Source organism: Barbatula barbatula (genome assembly GCF_947034865.1).
Source record: "Barbatula barbatula genome assembly, chromosome: 3".
NCBI classification, from domain to species: Eukaryota; Metazoa; Chordata; class Actinopteri; order Cypriniformes; family Nemacheilidae; genus Barbatula; species Barbatula barbatula.
The window spans coordinates 6,651,358-6,674,604 of NC_136764.1; the positions used below are offsets into that span (position 1 = coordinate 6,651,358).

General features: G+C 38.5%; 1 protein-coding gene across 1 annotated transcript in view; it reads left to right on the top strand.

The window, feature by feature from the left end:
• The window catches only part of LOC306891613 (CUGBP Elav-like family member 5), a gene marked incomplete at both ends in the record, with an annotated part of 114,905 nt that continues 91,658 nt past the window's right edge, over positions 1-23,247 (top strand). The window contains 2 exons of the mRNA XM_079451977.1: positions 1-373; positions 10,593-10,675. Of these exons, the coding sequence (XP_079308103.1) occupies positions 1-373; positions 10,593-10,675 (456 nt within the window). The remainder of the gene's footprint in view (positions 374-10,592; positions 10,676-23,247) is intronic.

Sequence of the window (23,247 nt, forward strand, 5' to 3'; positions counted from 1 at the left end):
ATGGCTAGATTCACCCAGACTGAAGCGAGAAGACAGCAGCATCCTCAGCACCAGCAGCATCCTCATCCTGCCCACGCCAGCCTGCTCTTCACCGGACCGGGGGCGGTACCGAGCCAGGCAGCGGCACCACTGCTCCTGATCCCGCACCAGCCCCAGTACGCGCACATCACCTTCCCCAAGCCCATGAACGGCTCCGAGCCCATCTCCATCCACTCCGACAACGGCACCATGAAAGACCAGGATGCCATCAAGCTCTTTATAGGACAGATCCCGCGCAATCTCGAGGAGAAGGACCTCAAACCTCTCTTCGAGCAGTTTGGGAAGATCCACGAGCTGACGGTCCTCAAGGACCGTTATACTGGCATGCACAAAGGTAATGATGCTTCTTAATGGGTGTTTAGTGCTTTGGTAACATGTTTGCCAGGCATTCTTTGATATAACGTAGAGAAAACTGTAATGTCTGGCACTGTTTACGTAAATGAAAAACATCAAACGTGTTCTGTTGCGCATGTGTTTATTCTTTACGCGCAGTGTGCGTTCTTGTCTCACTCGTATTTCTTTTTACCCGTTGCGCTCTCTCGCCAAACACTGAACCACACAGAGAGTGATTGCAACAGATTTTCATCAGATGTCATTCAAACCTCCTTCGTCGAGTTGCATGATTTATTTCTCATGCGATCCAGTAATGCATTGTGCGCTTGTGCACCCGGGTATCCTTTGTTATGTAAGATAAGAAATAGAAAAACAGTGTTTACCTCGGTTTACTCATTCCGGAGACATCAAGCATGTTTAGAATATACTAGGTTTAATAGGTTTTATATACTAGGCGCGCAGCCGTTTTCTGTTCCACACAGAATTGATACGATCAGTATAATCGCAGCGGATTTCAATCAATGCAGGCTGTCAGATGTCATTCAAAACTAATTTGACGTTGACAGAAACGACATCCCTCTTAAGGGGTAACATGGTCTGTTTCTGATGCTTGTGTTTTCGTGGTCGTGTTCAGCCTGTTTGCGGTTTTGCGCTAATAAAAAGGATGTTGGATGGATTGTGGTCACTCCCACTTGTGTATCATCTCATATTTTTGTGTGCTCTCACAGAAGTAGGGCAGCAACGCACAGCGCGCAGATGATGCATACTAAGAGCTCCCCGTGTCTTCTCTGCTAAATGAATGAATCATTTAACCTTTTATGCACAAGAAATCATATACATCACAACTTCAGTGCGCATATAGTACAATGGGTCTCGTTCGAAATGTGCCGTTTGGGTTTGTGGTTTGTGCCCAAAACCAAATCTCATCCAAATGTACGGTCACCAATTTCGGTTATTTATAGTAGTGATATTGATCTGCTTTCAATAAAATGGGACGTGTAGCTCAGATTTGGGTTTGATGAGAAATGTTTCATTTCAAATATGTCACTTTTCATGGCACACTTTGGCATTGTCTTGACAAAGTCTTTGTTGGGATCTTTTGTGAAAGACGAGACACATTTGGGCATTAAGATGACTGGGTTTGAACTCATTGCTGGAGAAACACTTGAGACTTTTAGGAGATCTCATTTGTGATTTTTCTTTCCATTGGGCAGCAAAACAGAATATTGTTATTTTTGCAGGGATTTCTTCTTAGTTCTTCTTCTGAGCTGAACGGTAATTTCATAGATTTTATATTCCTTTAACGCATAGACCTCTCATTTACAATTGACGGATTCCAGTTCACCTTTCTAATTTGATAGTGAAGGAAAACATAAAAACGTCACGTTAATTGATCTTGAAAACCCATTTAAAGAAACATACTCCTCTGTGAGTATCTGCGAGCCCCCTCCTTTCTTTCGCTTGAAATATTTCCTTTCTGTCACGCTCAGACACACACACACAGACACCGCACACATGAATAATAGTTTATGCCCATAGGAGAGTGAGAGAGGGAGGATGATTCAGCGCTGGAGGCCTGTCATACACTCAAATGCTCTCTCTCTCACACACACACACAAGTCTGGTTTATTATCTCCATGGGTGCAGTCCATAGGCGTAATGATTTTTATACTGGACAAACTGTATATTTTATCCCCTAAACCTAAAGATCATAGAAAACCTTTTGCATTTTTTGATGCGATTTATAAGCTTTTTTTCCCCATGGGGACCTCAATTTTTGTCTCTACAGTGTCGCTGTGCATTCAGGTTTAGGTCCCCACCGGGATATAAAAACAAGGCCATGCAAACACGCCGCACATAAAACGCACGCACACACACACACACACTGTTCACGTCTGTCTTTATGTTATTTAAAATGCCGGGTTATTTTTAGGGATGCACCGATATGTAAATTTGCGCCAATAATGATAACTGATAATACTTTAACATTGGAAGCCGATAACCGATATACAGTATCTAAATATTAATATAACATTTCCTAAGACTAAAACAAAAGGCAAAATGTGGACAGCTGCTTTCATGTGAAAACACGTTCTCTTTCCCCCTGAAAACCATGTACCCTAAGCCTACTTTACTTTTTTTAACTTTTAAACTTTTCTGGTATATTTTTTATTTAATAAACAAATTATAGATGTTCTTCCCGAGCAACCAAGAAAAATTGTCTCAAAAGCCACGAGTCTAACAGGTCTCAAGACAAAAAGCATTCAGACAGCAGTCTGAGTCAAACACTTGCCTTTTGTTCCGATAATTTACACATTCATAAATACTGTATCTACACACTGTACCTACATCAACAATGTTTTGCTAATAGAAGTAAGTGAATGATCATGACATAAAGACAGTACTTTACAGGATTTTATCTTTGAGCAGTGTAAACCTATTTTTGATATATCGGCTTAAATTTTACTATCGGTCAGTACAAATAACTTTACAAATGACCATTTATCGGCCGATACCGATATTGCCGATAATTTATCGTGCATCCCTAGTTATTTTAAATGTAGAGTTTGCTCAGCAAGGGAACAACACAATTTTTACATTTGACCCTCAATGGGTTAAAACAACCCAGCATTTTGCGTCGAAATAACCCAGTACATTACCATATAGGTAATAACCAACCCAATGGGTTACTGTAGGTTCGTCCCTATTTTGACCCAACGCTGAGTTGGAATCTAGAAAATCCTGTTAGATACGTCATTTGATGGATCTGTTTCAAAACCATGCTAAACAACCTAAACTGGTCCCCAGCTGGTCTTGGCTATTTAGACTGGTCTCCCAGACTGGGCTTACGTTGGTCTAGCTCAGTGTTTCTCAACCAGAGGACCTTAAAGGGATAGTTCACTCAAACATGAAAATACTAACATACTTTACCCACCCTCATGCTATTCCAAACCTGTATGACTTTCGTTCTGCTACAGTACTCAGAAGAGGATATTTTGAAGAGCTATGGTAACCAACAACACTGGCCGTCATTGACTGCCATTGAATAGTCACAAAACCACCGATGCTTTCCTTTAGACCAGCGTTTACAGACACGCACACAAACGTTTAGTCACAATGTCAATAAAGGGTAGCGACTGCAGGGTATGTATGGAGAAGCTTATTACTCAAACTAACATCTGCTTTGGTCAGATTTAACGTTTAGATGATCACTGTTTAGTATTGTGTTGTCAAGGTATAAAATATGTAATGAGGAATATTGGTTTTCTTGGGGATGGGCATTATGGGTAATGGACGAGGATTGTTTGCTCTAGAGCTTCAGGCAAAGCTGTGTTATAACATACAGAATATATTATATATATATTATATGTATTGATTTCTAACTCTTTTATTTTACTTATTTGTGCGGTATTCTTTATGAATGCTTGACCTCATTAAAGACGTATCAGCTCTTCTGCAACATGCACATTTTTAGGGAATGTAGGCAGCATTTTAAGGCATCACGGGAGTGAAGGCTGTTTCAAAATGATGGCAACATGATTATGATTTCTACTTTTGGCCAAATTCAAGGGTATGCGCGTGTCCTTCACAAAGACAATCCCAGAATGATCTATGACAAGATCAGTGAAGAAATTAAGATTAAAGTTTTTTTTTGTATGGGTTCTTCAAAGTAGTTGTGTAAAATATAGCCAAATCTGATTTGTTAGTTCAGATGTGTTAAGTTGTTCAATGTGTTGTGTCAAAAGCGCAGCTTTAAAGTCCCCAAGAAATCAAAACAGAATGTTTTTAGTTTTAGAACAGTTTGGTATCCAACTTTATTAAAGTATCTTCTTTTGTGATCAACAGAACAAAGGTTTGGAATGGGATGAGCGTGAGTAAATTATGACAAAATTTTCGATTTTGGATGATCTATCCCTTTAACTTAAGGATAATATTGACAAAACTCACATTACAAATATTTACGTTTTACCCCAAATGCATTATTTAGCTTCAGTCCATGGTATGTCGTGCTCCAACAAATGGTCTACAACACGAATCCCCTTGTTGAGACTTTCAGGTCCTCATTAAGGTTCGTCTTTAAATAAATTGATCATACGCACAAATGATCTGACCGGCAGCTCATAAACGTATACACATAACACATCTAAAGTGCACATTACGTACCCTTCGGCTCAAAGACATGTTACGTTTACTTTATTGGGCACATACGCTGTATATAATGTAAAGCTATATAACTTAATAGCTGCGTAATGTAAATGAAATGGAGGCACTCCAGGGACTTTGGGTAGCCAAGCGTAAGAGGCTGTTATTTGCTTTTCAATCACATGGAGATAAAAACCTTCAACAGGATTCTTCCAGCATTCTTTAACCATAGAACCGCATTATGATTTCTTTAAGAGCGTTTAAATCCACCAAAAAATTTGCGGATGGATTTAAACATTTTCCTTCAGAAAATGCAAACATCTAGTTTAACATCAAGCGTTATTTTGATTTAAAATGTTCTTACAAATTGAGTAGAAAGACTTAATTTATTCCTGTCCTAAAGCTCTTGTTGGTTTAATCCGTTAACATAATGAAGTCAGAGACACGTGTATTTAAAACACACATGAATAATTGCCAATAGAGTCGTTTAATTCAAGAACAATCTCTTTGGCTATATTTTAGGGTGTTCACAAGCTCCTGGCTGCCGGTGCTTTGTGTTTGCAGGGTGAGATTTATTTTAGGCGAGGAAATTAAATGACTACAAAAGGAAGATTTTAATATAATTTATAGTCCGTAATCCAGCGTTTGGTAGGGAGACCGGAAAGATAAAGTTGTTTTAGGGCCAAAAAATCTGTCCATAGCTCCATCTCCCTATCGTTTGCTTTTTCTTTCTCAATCCCTCTCTCCCCTCCCCACCGTACTGTGATGAAATGTGTTATCAAAGAGGATTGTAATGGAAAATGATAAGGAGATAACCATCATTTTCTGCTCCTAGAGTTCTGTATTGATCCATGCCCGACACAACACGGATAGCACATGCATCGAATAACACTCGCTGAATCCAATTTTCCGTCCCTATCTTAAATTGCTCTGCGTGTAATCCCACCGTGTATAAAGCCAAATGCTGTGTTTTCATTCTGTTTGCGTCGCAGTTGTGTCATACTGTCCATGTTCCCAATCACAACTTTGACGTTTGCTTTGCCTAAAGCCAATAAACAGAGCTGGTTGTTGAGCTGCATGACCTAAAGGCTATTGATCATTTGTAAAAAATCAGTTCAGTTAATTTAGTGTATACACAACCTTAATGTTCCTGTAGTTTACACTGTAAACATTTTATTAGTTTTTTGTTGGTTCAACTTAAAAATGTTTTCCTTCAAATTTAAGTTAATTCAACTTAAAAATATTAGTCAATTTAATGAATTTCTCATTGAGTCGACTAAACGCGTTGAGTTTAAATTGAACTAACTCAAAACTTTAAGCCAACCGGGTAACAACAATTTGTTTTTACAGTGATAGACTCGGGTGTACATCAGGAAACCATGTTAGAGATGTTAGAATGTGTGTGTGTGTTTGTGATTAGTTCTACATGAGCTGGTCGATGCACTCTTGACTCGTGGCTTTTGAGTGTTGGTTTGGATTCATCTGAACGTGACCGCTTTAATTAAGGTTTACAGGTTACGCTAGATTTCTGGGTCTATATATTCACAATCATTACATACCATTTATTCATGAGCCGTGTAAATATTGATATCAGAACCAAGGAGGAGAACACGAACAGGATTCGCTGCTTAAGATCTGCTTTTGATTTAATATTTTGTCTATTTGTTTATCCTTGAGAACCTATAGAATGAAATCCAATAGTTATTAGTCGGAATATACAAATTTGTGTCTTAGGGGCCGTTTACACGAGACCGTCTTCAAGTGAAAGCGCAAAACAATTTATGCGATTTGGCTGTCCGTTTACACGGAAATGGCGTTTTAGGGGACTGATAACGCAAACTTTTAAAAACGGGTTTCAAAGTGCAAGTTTTTAAAAACCACGGCGTTCTCATTTCCGTGTAAACCCCGAAGTACGCAAGAATGAGAAAACGACATCGTGCGCATGCGTATTAGGTGTGGGGGTGTACATCCAAACACAACGAAGAAGAAGTAAATACATCAATGGCGGATTACATGTTTTTTTTGCTCTGCGCAATAGTTTGTTAACGCTTTTTTTAGATTAAAAAATGTGTAGATTTATATTTACTACACCAGTGCTATAACCACCAGCGGAGCCAGCATTTTATATACAGCAAAATCTTAACACTCATTCACGGTGACGAAGGGTTTTTAAATAGGACTTTTGGATCAGACCCGGGAGGACGAGTAGATGGTGGTGCAACTTTGTCGATGGCGTTGTTGACGAGCTTCAATGGAAGAACCTTTCGAATGTCCAAACTTTTCGCCATCTTGTTTGTTTGTATATGTGCGGACGCTTCTCTTCACTATGAATGAGGAGAATTGCAGCGCTCTGTATTGTATGGTCTATTTAGCGACGGAAGTCCGCCTTCCAATAAACCATCAATCAATCGTCTAGGACTCTGGTATTTTTTCTTTACAAACTGATGTCGTAATACAGCATTTTTGTCATCTTTGCGGATCTGTGTAAACACGGATTGTTTTAATAACGGTGTCGTGTGTACGTGAAACTTTTCAAAACCGCAAAAGAAAAACTTTTCCGTTTTTCATCGTGTAAACGTGGCCTTAATGTTCTCGAATGGTTGAAACGAAGATCGACGGAAAGAGTCTGACAATGAAGTGCTGCTTGACCAGTGTTTACGTCTAAGGAAGTGGTCTATAGTTTTTTTTTAATTTGTTAACTGTATGTTAATTTTATTTATATGTAGATAACGATATAAAAAAGTAGTTTTCTAGCTCAGTAATATTGGGTGGTTTTCCAGTACACATATCTGTTGTACATTTCTGAATCAAGACACATTTGCTTTTTTCTGCTTAACAGAAGAAAAAACAACCACCATTTATCCAACCCCATTGGCGTATAATTTTTCTTGTTTTAAGCATAAACATTTATTGATTCATTTTAAAACATTTCTCAGCAAACAAGACTTAATGGGGCGGTTTCCCAGACAGGGTTTAAGCCTTTAGTCTAGCATTTATATGTTAGAGGGGACTTGATTGAAAGCAACCTGCACTGACATCTTTGAATATATCAGTGTGATTGTTTTGTCTCAAGATGCACACTTTAATGTTTTTTGCAGTGTATGTTTATAAAAATTACGTGAATATCCTAATTTAACTATAAGGCCTAGTCCTGGTTTAAGATAATCCCTCTCCGGGAAACCGCCCCAACATCTTCACTCATTTTCTTTCAATGTTTAGATAGTTGTACTGGAAAACGACATAAAAACACAAAGAATTGTATCTATTCATATGTACACACACACATATACAGCCATGGAAAAAATATGAGATTTCTCTAAAATGTGTATTTTGTGTATTATTTATAATGTTTTTAAAGTAGGGCTGTCAAACGATTACAATTTCTAATCTTATTAATCACAAGGTTCTTTAATTAATTTCGATTAATCACAATCCTAAAACATTCACATTTTCTGTGTACTGTTCTCAGAACAGAAAGATAAATGACAAGAAGCGCATATTACACTTGTCTCTTCTTTTTTATTAATAATTTTAATTCTAAACAATTTTGGCAATTTAGCCATTGCTCTAAGCAAATACAGGATAGGTGAATGGAACAACTTAAAAGTGAAAAAACAACTGGAATTTCACTCAATTGCATGTGGCCCTTATCTTTTATTTATTCATCTTTTAACCAGTTGCTAAGGCAAACTAACTGGTTAACATTTTCTGAATGTAAAGCAGACCGGTTCTTCTGAACAATATGGCCTGCGACTGAGAAGAGTCGTCCGCATGGAACCGTGGATGCAGGAGTCGCTAGATATTTGCCGGCAAGGCCATCTTGTCATGTGCTCCTGAATGGAGCCCACCACTGCACAGGGCAGTCCTCCATACTTATGCTTGGCTCTGCTCTGTACCTGCGTATGTCTTTGTCAGGTTGTACCTCTTCATCTGACTCTGAGCCCATCTGTAGAAAGTGAGTTTTCCTCCTGGGTGGTCCATCTTGAGAAGTCAGCAGAGACCTTCTGGCTGATTGTTCATAAAGCATGCCTCCAAGTGAGGTCCACACATCTTCCCTTTCACTCTTGGGCAGACTCTTCAAGTCTTTGAAACGTGGATCAAGTGCCGTTGCAAGCTTGAGCCATGCATTGTTAGTATTTTCTTGGCGGGAGACTAGTTCTTTCATGAAGATTGTCTTTAATCTCACCACATGATTTAAGTCATCACTGTGCCTCTCGACGGTGGCTTGTAGAATGCGTCTGCAGTAGCCACTTTCCAAACTTCTGCTAGGCCCTCGACAATATAAATCGGTCTACAGTCCTTGGCTATCCATCTGGCAATTGTGTCTGTCAGCTTCTCAGACGTAGACATACTTAATACCCTGCGTTCGGTGAGGGTGGTCTGACGCATGCCAGGCTTTACACCTGAAGTTGAAGCCCCGACAAATGAATGCTTGGCGTTAAGATGATACTTAAGGCTCGAGTTGCTTCGGTGAAATGAAAAGTCCTTCCTGCAATATGAGCAAACCACAACATGTTTGTTTACTCTTCCATCTTTGTGTAGTGTACATCCAGAGGGCCAACGGGTTCTTCGGACACCTCCAACTCGGCCGTGTCAGCCATGCTGTTTACGCGACGAGGAATGAACGCGGCGGGGTTGAATTGTGGGTAAAAAATGGCGAGAATGCATCTTAATTTCAAATAAAAATATTGTTTATTTGCAGAAAATGAAAACTGGAGAAACAGGTCAAAATAACAGAAAAGATGCTCTGTATTTTTTCAAACCTCAAATACTGCAAAGAAAACAAGTTCATATTCCCTTTTAAGCAAAACTACAGTCATATGTCTAGGAAAGATGCCCATTTTCTGCCCATTTTCATATTAGAGAAAGAACTTACATTGCATATATTTGTCAATTTAGGAGCCCACTAGGATAAAGATGAAAGTGTTCACAATGACAGACGTGATGGATGTGTGACCATGGCGATTGGAAATCATTGCTAGTGGCTCTTTTGGGATTAGAGGTGATGAACTGAGGTTACAAGGTCAGGGCAGCCGAACCACGAGTGAAAGGTTTCTCTTGGGTCATAACCCAGTTCGGAAGGGAAGAGATTTCTGGTTGAGGTGTTTGGCAGAAATACGCTCAGGAGACCCACTGTGTCTTCATTGATTTGCCTGATCAATAGTGAGACCCTGAACCTTTTCTCCGGGCCAGAGCTTCTGGGCTTTGACCTCTGCGTGATGTTGCGACACCGGGTCAAAGAGCCCCTCGGCCCATTGAAGAACTGAAGCGGGGGTATCTCACGTTGACACAGATGACATGTCTGGATAAAATGTTCAAATAGTTCAAATAGAATCATCAGTATTCCTGTTCCTCTCTGAATTCATCATTGAGTAGTGTGACTCGCCTCAGAGATTTGCACAAACCCCTGACACCGTATTAAACTTTGGTGCGTGATCCATCCTGCACTTTCAGTTCTCTGAACATTAATGTGCGGCTTGTTGAGGAGAGGTGAGCTATTACTTTTCTAAGCCCTCAGACTTCCGATTTTCACCTAGTGGCTGATAAAAAGGGCTCAAATAAATCTCATAGACTTACATGAAAAGGTCCCGGGCCATATCCAGAACTCAGACTATCACCGAGAGACTCTTCCATTTGTGCCATGATGCAAACACCTAGCAACCATTTAGAATGCCCTAGCAACAGCATAGCTACTCAGATCACCTTCGGACCACCCAGGCTATTAGCTTAAGCTTTAGAAACCGCATCACAAATTGCACATTTTATATATAATGTAGTTTTTCTCTATTCCTTTATTTTATTATCACTAATTTATCTTTATTTATCATCTGTTTGTTTGCAATGTGTTTTTTGTACAGCTGGCTTGCAACAATGAAAATGGTGAAATAAACTTGACTGGTTTGTGTAGAATTCAAAACGGAACACAAATGTTTACGACTTTAAGCTTTGCTCTGCACACATTGTTTGTGATAAATGACAGTATGAAAGCGTAACATGAAGCTTTGTTATAAGTGTGGATGTGTTTGTGTGTGTAGGCGTGTGCTGCTCTGTATCTGATTCTCGTCTCATTTTTCCAGGCTGTGCGTTTCTCACCTACTGCGCTCGTGAATCAGCCATCAAAGCCCAGAATGCACTGCATGAACAGAAGACTCTACCAGGGGTATGTTTCTCTTTCTCTCTCTTTCTGTTTTTGTTCACATCTGCATGTATTGTAAAAAAGTCAAACCCACGAATCCAGTCCCACACATACAGCGGACATTTATACGTCATTTGTGTTTCTTTCTCAGCGTTTTTCGTATTCTGCTACAATTTTGACAAAATGTTTAACATGTTTGTCCCAGTGTATTTATAGGAAAGCTGAAAAAAATAGTTTGCCCCTATTCAATTTTTTATCACATGTGAAACTTTAAAGGGATAGTTCACCCAAAAATGAAAATTCTCTAATGAATTACTCACTTGTTTCAAATCTGTATAAATGTCCTTGTTTGGTTGAACACAGAGAGAGATATTTGGACAAATGCTTGTACCCATACACTTCTTGGGCACCATTGACTACCATAGTAGGAAATATGACCATGGTAGTCAAAAGTGCCCCAGAACTGTTTGCTTTCCTACAATCTTCAAAATATCTTCTTTTGTGTTCAACAGAAAAAAAGAACACATTTTGGGGGTTGAACTATCCCTTTAAGTATTGTTCTTATGAACATTTGTGTCATTAGTAATTGTTCATGCGGTAAAGATTTGACTAAAGCAATATTGTGAATTTAGGAAGACTTAGATTCGTGTTGCATATCGTCACTGTTCTTTCCAAACCTTGTATGTCCAAACTGTTTTCAAGACATAGAAAAACCATTAAAAAACAAGCACTTTTAATACTTTTTATGGGTTAGATATTTACAAAACCCAATGACAAACGTAAAGGGTGACTAATAATAATGACAAGGTTTCAGAAGGACAGCCACAAATCAATAATAATTTTTGCGAATAGGGAGAAAATGTTTTGCTCATGTTGACCACCTCTGTAGCACACTATTGCGTGAAACACATCAAGCATTTGTAGCTTTACAGCCCGGGGTCACCATCCACTTTCATTTCACTAAAAAAAGTCAAAAAGAGATCAAATGCGTTTTAGAGAAGTGAATGATGTAAGAATTTGTGATTTTGATTATATTGAATATTGACATGATGCGCCACTGCCTTTACAATGAACGGCAAGGTATGTTACACTCAATATGGCCGCACTAGCAAAGGAAGTCCCACCTTCCAGTAAAATGAGCCAATCGCCAATCAGTAAAGACTGACTTCTCTGGGGCGGGGCTCTCGTGAGGCGCTTGCCAGCCTGTGATCAGGCGCAGTAGATGAGGCGACATCGAATAAGGTGATTTTTAGCACAATTTAAGCTTAGCAAACCAAAGTTAAGATTCAGGTCATGTCATGTTTAATAATTGATTGGAAATATGCTGTTTAATTGTGATATTTGCCAGCGATTTTAGAAATATCTGCCTTCCCCCATTCAAGTAGATAGGACTGTGGACTTGCTATGACGTAAATAGCTACCCAGAGGCGTTGGAAACATGGCCGCCCAGTGGCACCACTTCCGTAAAGGGACTTTGATATCATCTTGTGGCCATTGGTGAGGTCAAGCACATACTGCTGTAGTTTGTGTGTTTGTGACATAACAAATGTCACTTATGTTTAATTTTCTCATGCCTTTGGCCTTTTTAAGGTCTGTATGCTTTAAGTTCTCCATCATGAACCGCGTCAAACATTTATTCATCATGTTTTCCCCTTTCAAATGTATAATTGCTGAACAGTAAAGAGACAAACATACAAATTGTGTATACGATTATATTTTTCTTCTTTTGTTGAAAACAAAACAGCATCTTTATATCTAACTTTGAATCAAAGATTCACATATTAATAAGAAGACCAAGCGTAAAGGTCCTCTTTGCAATGTTTTTGTTTGAATTACAGAGAGATATTTATCATGGGTTTTATTATAGTAAATCTCTTGTAACCATGCTTGTTTTTGTCACATTGGTTACTGTTTGTAATACCACAGTTTACGGCAATGTCATGGTTAAAACATGGTGATTTTGGTAAGACAATAGTGAGTTTATGGTAACTATGGTTTTAATACTAATAAAACCACTAAATTATGGTTACTAGAGTAAAACCACGGTTCATTTTTGCGCCATTTTCAGGTCTAGTTTGTGTTTGTATATGTTTTACAAAAAAGCACAGTAGTGAAAGTCCTTCTGTCTTTACAGTACGATTTACTACTGCAACATGTTTGTACATGAATCAATGTTTTGAGAGCAGTAGTTTTTACTGGCGTGTTTTCAAAGAAAGCTGAGCGTCACGCTGTTGAGGTGTATTGGTTTTATTGACGGCAGCATTGTAAGCTCTGAGCTCTCGAGGTGGATTGTGGGATTGACAGCAGCGGAGATGACCCGCGCGCCTACGAGTATAATAATCGATTTTATATGATGCATCGCGATTGATAATTCAACCATGCAATTGAACATCAAATGTCTGTGGTTACTGTTTTATTCTAGAAAGTGTTATTATTTCTTATCTTATATGAAACCAGTGGTAGACCGATATTTTGATATTTCTTGTAAGGTGGATGAGATACAATAATTGTATAGTAAGCATCAAATATGTTTAAATATTTGTTATGTTACTTTATTCGTAGTAAGCCATGTTTAGCTGCACACAATTCATGTAATGTCATGCGGTGACCCTTTCGCATGTGTTCAAGTCTGTTTTAAAAAAAAAATTGTATATCGGCCTCTTTTCGGCCACATTGCTTTTTTAATATCGGCCATTGAAAAACCCACATCGGTCCAAAAGTATTGAACACGTCGTGTTGCATCGTGATGTCGAATCAAATCTTTGACATAATAATTGTAATCTTATCATGAGACCAGTGTTGATTCACACCCCTAGCGTTAGACAGATTTCCTCCACTTTATGTTTAAAGGGAAGGCGAGCTGGCGTGATTTTTAGGTAAAATGAGTGCTGAAATGATTGTGAAGAACGATATTAAGAAATGTAATGTCTGTAGCACACGGGATGCTAAGAGCCTTCCTTTTTTTTGACACATCTCTCCGTGGCATCTCCGTTTAATTTCAGTGCTTGCGATATTTTTTCCTCTGTTTGTGTGTAAATATGTGCGTATCGAGCCGTGAGTCCATAGGGAAATGCAGTATATTTGTATTTATGTGTGTGTGTGTTAATCATAGGTGTGCTGTTGGGTTTGTTTGGCTCTCGTGCGAACACATGTACACACGGTAAGCTGTCATGAGCAGATGTGTGGACGCACATTCATTTGCTCCCACAGGGTCTATAACTGCCGGGGGCCAGCTGCCGGAAGTCAGGCGATGGTAAAGAGCTCCGGCAGATTAATGTAAAGGTTATGAACATTAACCTTGTTGACTTGCACACATGGATGCAGAAAACAGCAATAAAAGTGCAGGCCTGGAACCGATGTGTGGGCGAATCTCACCATATGCAAGAATATAGATAGAGATTCATTAAAGAAATGAAGCTGTTAAGAATCTTCCGGTTTCTGGACATTTGTTTGGATTTGGATTGTTTGGTCATTTTCAAATGACATTTTCTTAAAAAAAATACTTATATTAGTAATTTGTTTATATTTTAGAATAAAAAAAAAATATTTTAAAACTATTAAATATAAAAAATTGAATAGGATGTATTTGCAGGGATAGTTAACCCAAAATCTGTTTTAATTTATTGTGTGGAACACAAAAGAAGATAATACGGAAGAAAGGTTCATACAATGGAAGTCAATGGTGTTCAATGTTGTTTGGTTGTCGACGTTCTTCAAAATATCTTCTTTTGTGTTCTGCAGAAGAAAAAAAGTCATACAGGTTTGAAACGGCATGAGGGTGAATAAATGTTAAAATAGTTTTCATTTTTGGGTGAACTGTTTCTTTAACTGCTATGAAATGAATGCAAAAGTACTAAATTATCGTCATGCTCCAAAAAGAGCCTAATGTTCTTATTGCTAAATACTGGGAAATGGCTAAATACTTTTTCCCAGGAAGCGTTTACGTTCATGTGCTTATGAGGTTTGGGAAAACTCATTCATACACTGACGTCAAAGCATCCAACTGCTCCTAATGGGGCGTGTAGCACAATAAATGATGATAATACAAGTCATGGTTTTCAGACCGAGAGCTGTTTATGCATTTTATGAACTAAGAATCTGCTTGAATGGAGTTATAAAACTGGGCGCCTTAAAAGGGGAATGAGCCGCTTTTACACCGATGGGTGTGTTTCTGTGTATGTGATTGGAGTGGTGTCATCGTAAAGGAGAGCAGGAGAGAGTCATTTTAGTCTGGAGAGACTATTTCAGGAGGCAGACTGTAGAACAGTAAGTCATGTGACCAGGGGCGGAGCCAGACATTGTAGACATCGGGGGCTTAGCCCAAATCTATGGGCATGGTCCCCAAGGAGATTTTTACCCCATTTATGGCAGCTGCATTACTATTTTCTAAGTGTTCTTTGCTTTATCATTTTGAATCCATAACATAAGAAATGTTGACAATGACATTTTCTCTTCTCTTACATAAAAACAGTCAAAATATGTCTCTTGTAAACCTGTAACTACGAAGTTACATAAAAAAGGCAGATTCGGAATTTGAAATAAACAACATTACCAATCTTGAATGTTGCAGAAATTTGCATCTCTACATCTCACCATTGAACATTTTTAGTGTAAACCGTTGGATTTGTTATGTTTGACTTTTGACATCTCACTAAACAGTCAGTCATCCCCGTGCTGGATTTCACGCATGGTTTCTGTTCATCGCTCGCCTGCCGATTAGCTGAAAGTTGGGTGTTCTTCAATCTGAATGGCTGACATTCTGCTTGGTCACTGTAATTTGATTGGTTGAAATTCTGTAAACCCTGTCTTTTCTCATTTGATTGGCTAACCTTTTGACATTGACGAGCACTAGCCGCTACCGCTGCTGCAGCTGCACACAAAAGGGCACAGAAATCACGAACAGCTGGTAACAAGTGGGCAAAAAAAATGACTGTTATTATTTCTTTATATCCTAACAGTGGGCCGGCCCACATTGAGCAATGGCCCGCAGGCAGGCTATTCAGAGAGTTAACATTAGCCATTAACCGATAATCTCCGCATCAGTTAACAGTATTCACATCAAATAACTATAAATAGGCACTTTCAAAGTAATAACAAAGCCACTGTATTAATGATAGATTAGATTTTTTACAGTAAATAGATTCAGCATTTTAATTTGCACACATTTAATTTACCTCTGTTTTAATCTTAATGTTTTTCTCGGTTACGTTAACGTTACTGGAGTTGACTACCTAGTTTAAAGCTTAAGGCTGCCAACTAGAGTATGAATTCATTTTAGAAACCTGAAGCGATTCGGGGCTTCGGAAAAACGTTCGTGGCTTGAGCCCCAAAATATTTGATTTATTAATTTTTTTGTCATTGTCATAATGGCTTTTCTTTTAAAGAATATTTTTTAAAATAAATATTTCTATTTTGTATTTTTAACATATTCTTTTGCTAATAATTGAATATATTATTATTTGTATATATATTTAGAATGTAATGTAGATACAAATATATGTGTATTTTTATGTAATGAAAAGAGAATGACAGAAGGCCTTGGAGGGATAATAAATAAAACCTGTACAGTAGGTTTTAAGCAGAGATTGTACACATACATTCAGGAAATATTTGCATGTACAGTATATATTAATATTTATATATAGTTTAAATTATATATAAACATTGTTTCATTTTAATATATAATTTATTTTCTTAAATATATCAAGTAAATATACACAGTGCACAGACATATATTTTTTAAACACAAACTTTTATTTTGGATGTGATTAATCGCAATTATTTTGTGGTGTTCTGTATTTGACAGTGTATCTCTAATCTCTATACATGTAATGGTGCTGATGAGACCTCAGCTCAGCTCTTCGTGTTTTCTAGATTCAACCAATTCACCAGGGACCAATCAGGTTCAAAGAACCAATGTAAGGCAGATGAATTGAGGGTGCGATCCATGGCGTGGACGTTGCTAATATTGATCAATGCGTGTTGTATTGTTATCAGGGGTGTGAGTGAATCAACCCCGTTGTACAATTCAACGATTTCCCATAAAGTCGGATGACTCAACTGAAACGTTCCAGGTAAATTTATGGCGTATGGGCGCCGTTGCCTTACTTTCCTTTATTTAAGGGCTCTATCGGATTGTCAGATTGTATTGTACTATGAGGAATTACTGCGCTGTGGTCGGCTCACCCGTTAGAACTACGATATAATTCATAACTAGGGTATTTATCAGAGGGACGTCTGGAACGCAAGAGAAAAGAGAGACACAGAAACAAGAACATAAATAGAAAGAGCTGGAAGATGAATAGAGTAATATGTCGAGTGTTATGTCGGACTCAGAGAGAAAAGAGAGAGAAATTGAATACGCAAACAGGGCGAGTAGGGTCACGTTGAAAGCCCCCATCGCGCGTGCTTTCATGTGTGTGTGTTGAGGAGAAAGCCACGAACGGGTCGGCAGAGTTCCCGCATCTCCATTAAGTGTCCGTGGAAGGCGGGCGGCAGGCCACGGGGGCTCAGAGGAGGACGATGAGAGAGACAGAGAAACAGCATTTGTATGAGATGTTATTGGACAGTTTGGGTAAATTGCCTGTGATTTTTTCATCTTAAGTAAAAGATTGAAGTCACATGGAATCAAAGTGCTGAATTATGAATCACAGACGACAACACATTTATTGCCTTTTGCCATTTGGCCTAAAAGTTTACCATCCTTCTCTGTCTGTCTGTCTGTCTGTCTGTCTATATCCTAATTCTGCTTACACTCTTAAAAATAAAGGTGCTTTAAAGGTTCTTCACAGCGATGCCATAGAAGAACCATTTTGGGTTCAACAAAAAGGTTCTATAAGGAACCATCTCGTTCTTACAAACGTTGTGTAGTAATGTTTACACTCTTAAAAATAAAAGTGCTTTAATGGGTCTTCACAGCTATGCCATAGAAGAACAATGTAAGTCAAAGGTTCTTTTAAGAACCCTGTCTTTCTTACCATTTTTATAATCTAAAGAATCTTTTTTACCTCAGAGAACCTTTTGTGAAACAGAAATGTTCTTTACGGAACCATTTAGACAAAAATAAGGTTCTTCAATGGCATCTTGAGGCACCTTTTCTTTTAAGAGTGTCTGTCGCACAGCTATTTCGTCACAATTTGGCGCGAATTCATTTTCATCTCCTAGTTTGGTTAAATTTATTCCAGATCAATGCTGCTCACTTTAATTCCATTTAATCAAATTCGGTTGCGTCTGATCTGATTCATTTTCTCCCAACTTGCTTTGATTCGGTTTAGTTCAGTTAAAGCTTGCCCATTCCCGCGGGGCCGATTCACAGGACGGCAAAGTGATAACAAGAAAAACAAATGAGGACACGCAGTCGGCATATATTTAAGGAAATTAAGGAGCGAAGGAGAAAAGCATGAACTTCATTGACTTGGCTATCCAAGCTTGTTCCTGTAGAATTCTTTTAAAGGAAAGTTAAAGAAAAGCACTTGCGCTGTATATATACTTTTGAGTATAAAGTTAAGCTTTGGGATCACGTCACGAAAATGCAAGATGTTATTGCAGGTGCTGTTTGTGTTCACGTGCAAGTGTTTGAATGAAGGTTAATGGTTGGTCGCGAGATTTAGATCAAACGTAGATTTGTGTGTCTTTAATCGTTTGACATTTCACAACTCCTGTCTCATAGTTGATAATTGGGCCATGAGATAGCCATATCAGATATTTTAACTTGACACAGAATGTTGACATTTCTAAAACCTTAATATTTGATAACGTGACAGCTGGTGATGTTTACAAGTATAAATAATAAAGAACGTTACAGCGTTTATCTATATTTCCATGTGAATAAGAACATGATCAGTGACACAAACAAGGCTAGAAGTCGACATTTCAATCTTTACAGCCGTGTGCGCGTGTCTTTTCCATCCACTGTTCTCTAGATCCTTCGGCTTGGCACAGCATGAGGGATCTATAGTTGCCATAGAAACGGTACCAAGCCTGTTATCAGTGTAAGTGAAATGAGAAAAATGCAATTTCAGCGTCACGCACACACACACACCCTTTCTGTGGCCGACCGTGGTGGCGTTTTTTGCTTGGCTGTCTTGTTTTACAGTTCATCTAACAGAAGACAATAGATGTTTCTCTAACACACTCAATTGAGTTCATTGTCATTCGATCAGCATAGCATAAAGCTTTTTCTTAATCTGATGTACCGCACCTTTAAGAGATACGCGCATGTGTATTTGTGTTTGCACCTGCTCTTGACCTCCCAAGAAAATGTATTGCTCAGATGATGCTTTTTCATACTACATGTGTATACATACAGTAATACAGTATGAGTAAGAGCTGTAAAAATATGAAATCAACTAGATCATCCTTACTTTTTAAAAGCTTATCCAGTAAGTACAAAACTGTAATAGCGGAAGTGGTTTGGTCAAAATGAAAAATCCAGAGAAAAGACAGAAGTAAACGGTTTAAGGAAAATGGAATCTTATTGCAGTCTCTAAGAAAGCGATGTTATATTATGTGTTTTTTGGGGTTTGGTTCCTCTGGGTTGTGTTATGCGATGAGAGTGCTTCAGCTGTGTCTTAAAGGCGGCGTGCTTCCTTTTTAAAAATCATTGCCATTGATTCGTGCTAAATCTGCCTCCGCTTCGGCAGGAGAATTAGTTCAAACAAACGTTACATATCAGCCGTCTCTAGGCAACCCAGAACATGAGCTCAAGTGTGTTCGCCGACGAGAGCAAAACTTTCTCATTCTGACTGCAAGTGTGTTTGACATCTTTTGAGGATCATGTGAAGGGTTTCCAAAGTATTGCTGTGAGGTAAGTTATCGGGGTGTTTTAGGTGGTCTTGTTGTTATACAATTGCTAGATGGTCACAATCTACTTATAAACAGAAAACCATAAACGCCATTTTTTTTAAATCAGCAATTTGGTTTTGAGAATCAAAGAAAGTCATTGTTAAACATTTTGTGTTGGTGCTTTGTTAAACGTTTGCAAAAGCAATCACAATAGTGAAGCCTTTAAGCTGAAATTCATAACTTTGTTCATCCAAAAATTACAATTCTGTCGTGAATATTACTCTCTAGTTGTTTCAAACCTGTATACATTTCTTTGTTTGGTTGAGAAACACAGAGAAAGATATTTGGACGAATGCTTGTAACCAAACAGTTCTTGTCGACCATTGACTACCAAAGTAGGATAAATGACAATGGTAGTGCCCCAGAAGTGTTTGATGTCCCACATTCTTCAAAATATCTTCTTTTGTGTTCAACAGCAAAAACAATTATAAAGTCATTCTTCCTACTATGGGAGTCAATGGGGTCCAAGAACTGTTTGGTTTGCAAGCATTCTTCCAAATATCTTTCTCTGTGTTTGTCAGAACAAAGAAATGTATAAAGATTTGGAACAACCCGAAGGTGAGTAAATAATCTTCTTTCCGCCAAACTATCCCTTTAAAGTTCAGTGTTTGCCCGATTCGCAATGGAAGATTTCAAATAATGATTATAAAAGCGACTTTTTAATATAACAAACAAACAAAAAAACAAAAGTCGACTGCCGGCCACACAAACATAATAAAACAACATAAAGTCCAGGCTTGGTCCTCTCTCCTCGACACTCCTGTCGCTCATCCTTTTATGCTTCTGGAGCTCCTCCATGAGAGATGCGAGACCGGTGCGTCGCGCAGCTGACACTCATTATCACTTGCGTCACCGGCCTCGCGCCGTTCCCTCGCGGCTCTCGTCCTTCCCTGCTCATTTCAGAACCATTTTATGTTCCAAGCAGAGATAAAAGTGAGGCAGAAGTCATGCATTGCACCTTTATTTTAAAAGTCATACTGTGTGTTTTAATAACATCATTTGTGAACCTTTTTGTGTTGTGTATGCCATGTATTTCATTTCGCTTGCATGCAATATATAATATGTTTCTGCAATTTCTTTATTTTTTTAAAGCAGCTTTGAGACTATGCGAGACTGTAAAAGTACATTTGATTTTAAATGCTCTCTGAACCGTCTTTCCTATTTGTGCTTTGCGTTCATGAACACCCAACTAAGAAAATTTGCCATTTTATATAACAGTCATATATATATATAAAGAGAGAGAGAGAGCTTCAGCTTCATGTTGCTGCCACTTGGCAATGACCTATAATGTAGGCGCACACAGTCACACATCAAAACGAATAACGATCCAATGCTACGCTTATGAATTCTAGGTCACTAAGTCCCGCCCCCACGCATGTTTTTCTTCTTTCTCTTCAAAGTGCAGCAGTAATTTGATGTGTTGCTGTAATAAGCCCGAGGCAAGTGTGTATGTGTGTTTGTTTATGTGTGAAAAGTGTACTTTATTGAGTGTGAATTGTGTTGTGTACTGGTGTGTATGCAGAGAAGGATGTGTGTGTGAGTGTGTCTGATTTATGCTGACAAATTCTCCATGTTGTCCTTCATCAACCACGGCCACACCAGATCTGCCACACAAATGGGCATGTTGCTGTGTGTGTGCTGTCTCTTATTAGAATCCTTTATTATAAAGATATAAACATTGAGTTTGGTTTTGGATAGGATAGGAGATGTCAAAGCTCAGGAGTCTTAAAGAGATGTACACAACAAAGAATTTCTGTCATCTAACTTTCTTTTCTTTCTTCAGTTAAACCAACCTGATCTTTAAGGAAAATGCGACTATGATCATTTTGTATGAATGTGCGCGATACAAATAGAAATAAGCAAGCATGAAGGTCCATCCCTAAACAGAAAGGTCACTGAGATGAAATCATATCGTACACAGCAGATTGTAAAAGTTCATACAAAACTGAATAGCCATAAGAGTTTATGGAACACAAAAGATGAGATAGATTCAGTCTTCAATCTTTTTAAATGCACGATTCTAAGAGCCACATCACAAATCTGTCAAATTTCTTCTCTCGAAACAACATGAGAGTGAGTACACGATGATATTTTACTTTATCAACGTCGGTTCTTGGTTTTGTTAGTGATAAACTGATCTTTGTGACAGATAGCTATAATTATGCTTAAAGGTGCCGTAAGCGATTTCTGAAAACTGTTATTTGAAATCGACAACAAAACCCATCCACCACTACGCAAAAGGAACACACCCCTTCCTGCATTTTTCCGCCCTCGAACATGCCGTGCAACGCGGGCATGAAATGCTTAGCTTTATCATAGCTTAGACTACGCAAATAATAATGCGAATGAAAAAAATAGGCGAAGACGACACAAGTATATTCAAGCAGCACACTGGTTCCAGATAAAAAATGACGCTCAAAACTGCTTCGTTACGCAGCTAATATAACAACATCGACAACATATCTTGGTTCTGACAAATAGCAAAACCAATGTTACTCGCAAACCCGAATCAAAGTAGCCTCCTGGGGAGTGATTTTTAGATTTTCTTTCTCTGCATCCTCCCTCTGTTTGAAATCCATAGTATGCTAGCGTAGCAAGTGCTAGCGTACCTCCGCTAAAACTAACGTGTCTGCTGGAAAGTCTTTATAATCATAACAAGGCTTTTAGCTCCTGCCTGACTTGTATCCTTCTTTTTACACTTATAATCCACAGACCCTTTTCTTTTATGTAAAAAATAAGACATTGCTCTTTCTACAGTCTTTTCTAATGTCCGCTTGCTCTCTTCCCTCCGTCAACATGAGCAGACACGCCCCTTTCTGCTGATTGGCCACAAGTTTTATTTGGTACTCGGCCCGACTCAGTTTTCTAAATTGTATTTGGAAAAAAGGCTAACACCGCTTTTAAAGCTATTATTCAATAATATTGAGTCCATATTTACTGTTTATTCTGTCTCCTAAAAGTGCTTAACAACCTTAAATCACAACAGCGATGACTTTATTTTGTTTACATTTACGCTAAAACTAAACAATTGAACGTGACCATGGGTGGGAATTTACTGTTTTCTACATAAATCATCCTACATAATGTGAAGAACATTCTGTGAAAATAGAATTTTAATATCTTTACTATTAACTAGTAAGGCCATGTCAAAAATGTTAATCTTAGTGAAATTAAAGGGGTCATATGGCACGAATTTGTGTTTTTCTGTGATTTTGGTGTGTTATAAGTTCCCCATGCATGTATTAGACACGTTAAATTGCCAAAATGACAGTGTCGGAACAAAAGATGCATTCTATCAAAAAGCGAAAGCTTACCCAGATCTGCCTTAAACGCATCGTCTAACCACACCCCCACAAATCTGCGTCAGTTTGTGGTGTGTTTTGACTAAGACCGCCCAAATGTATACGCAAGTGAGGTGGGCGTACCTGTCAGTACAATTGCTTTGGAACCTGATGTTCCAAATATGGTAAGAGGCGTTACACTTCCGTCACACACTTGCAGTATTCGACCAATAACTACACACTGGTTAACCGGCCAATCATAGCACACCTCGCTTTTCAGAGCGATAAGCGATAAGGCGGGGCAAAGAGGAGATGCATGGTGTGTGGAAAATACAGCGTTTTTAAACCTTAAATCGTGTATACACATTGCATTACATCTAAAACAAACATAAAGATAATTTTTTTTTAGCCGTGTCATACACGTAAGGCTGCTTAGTGACATAAACCGATTGGTCTGTCGAGTCCGTTTTG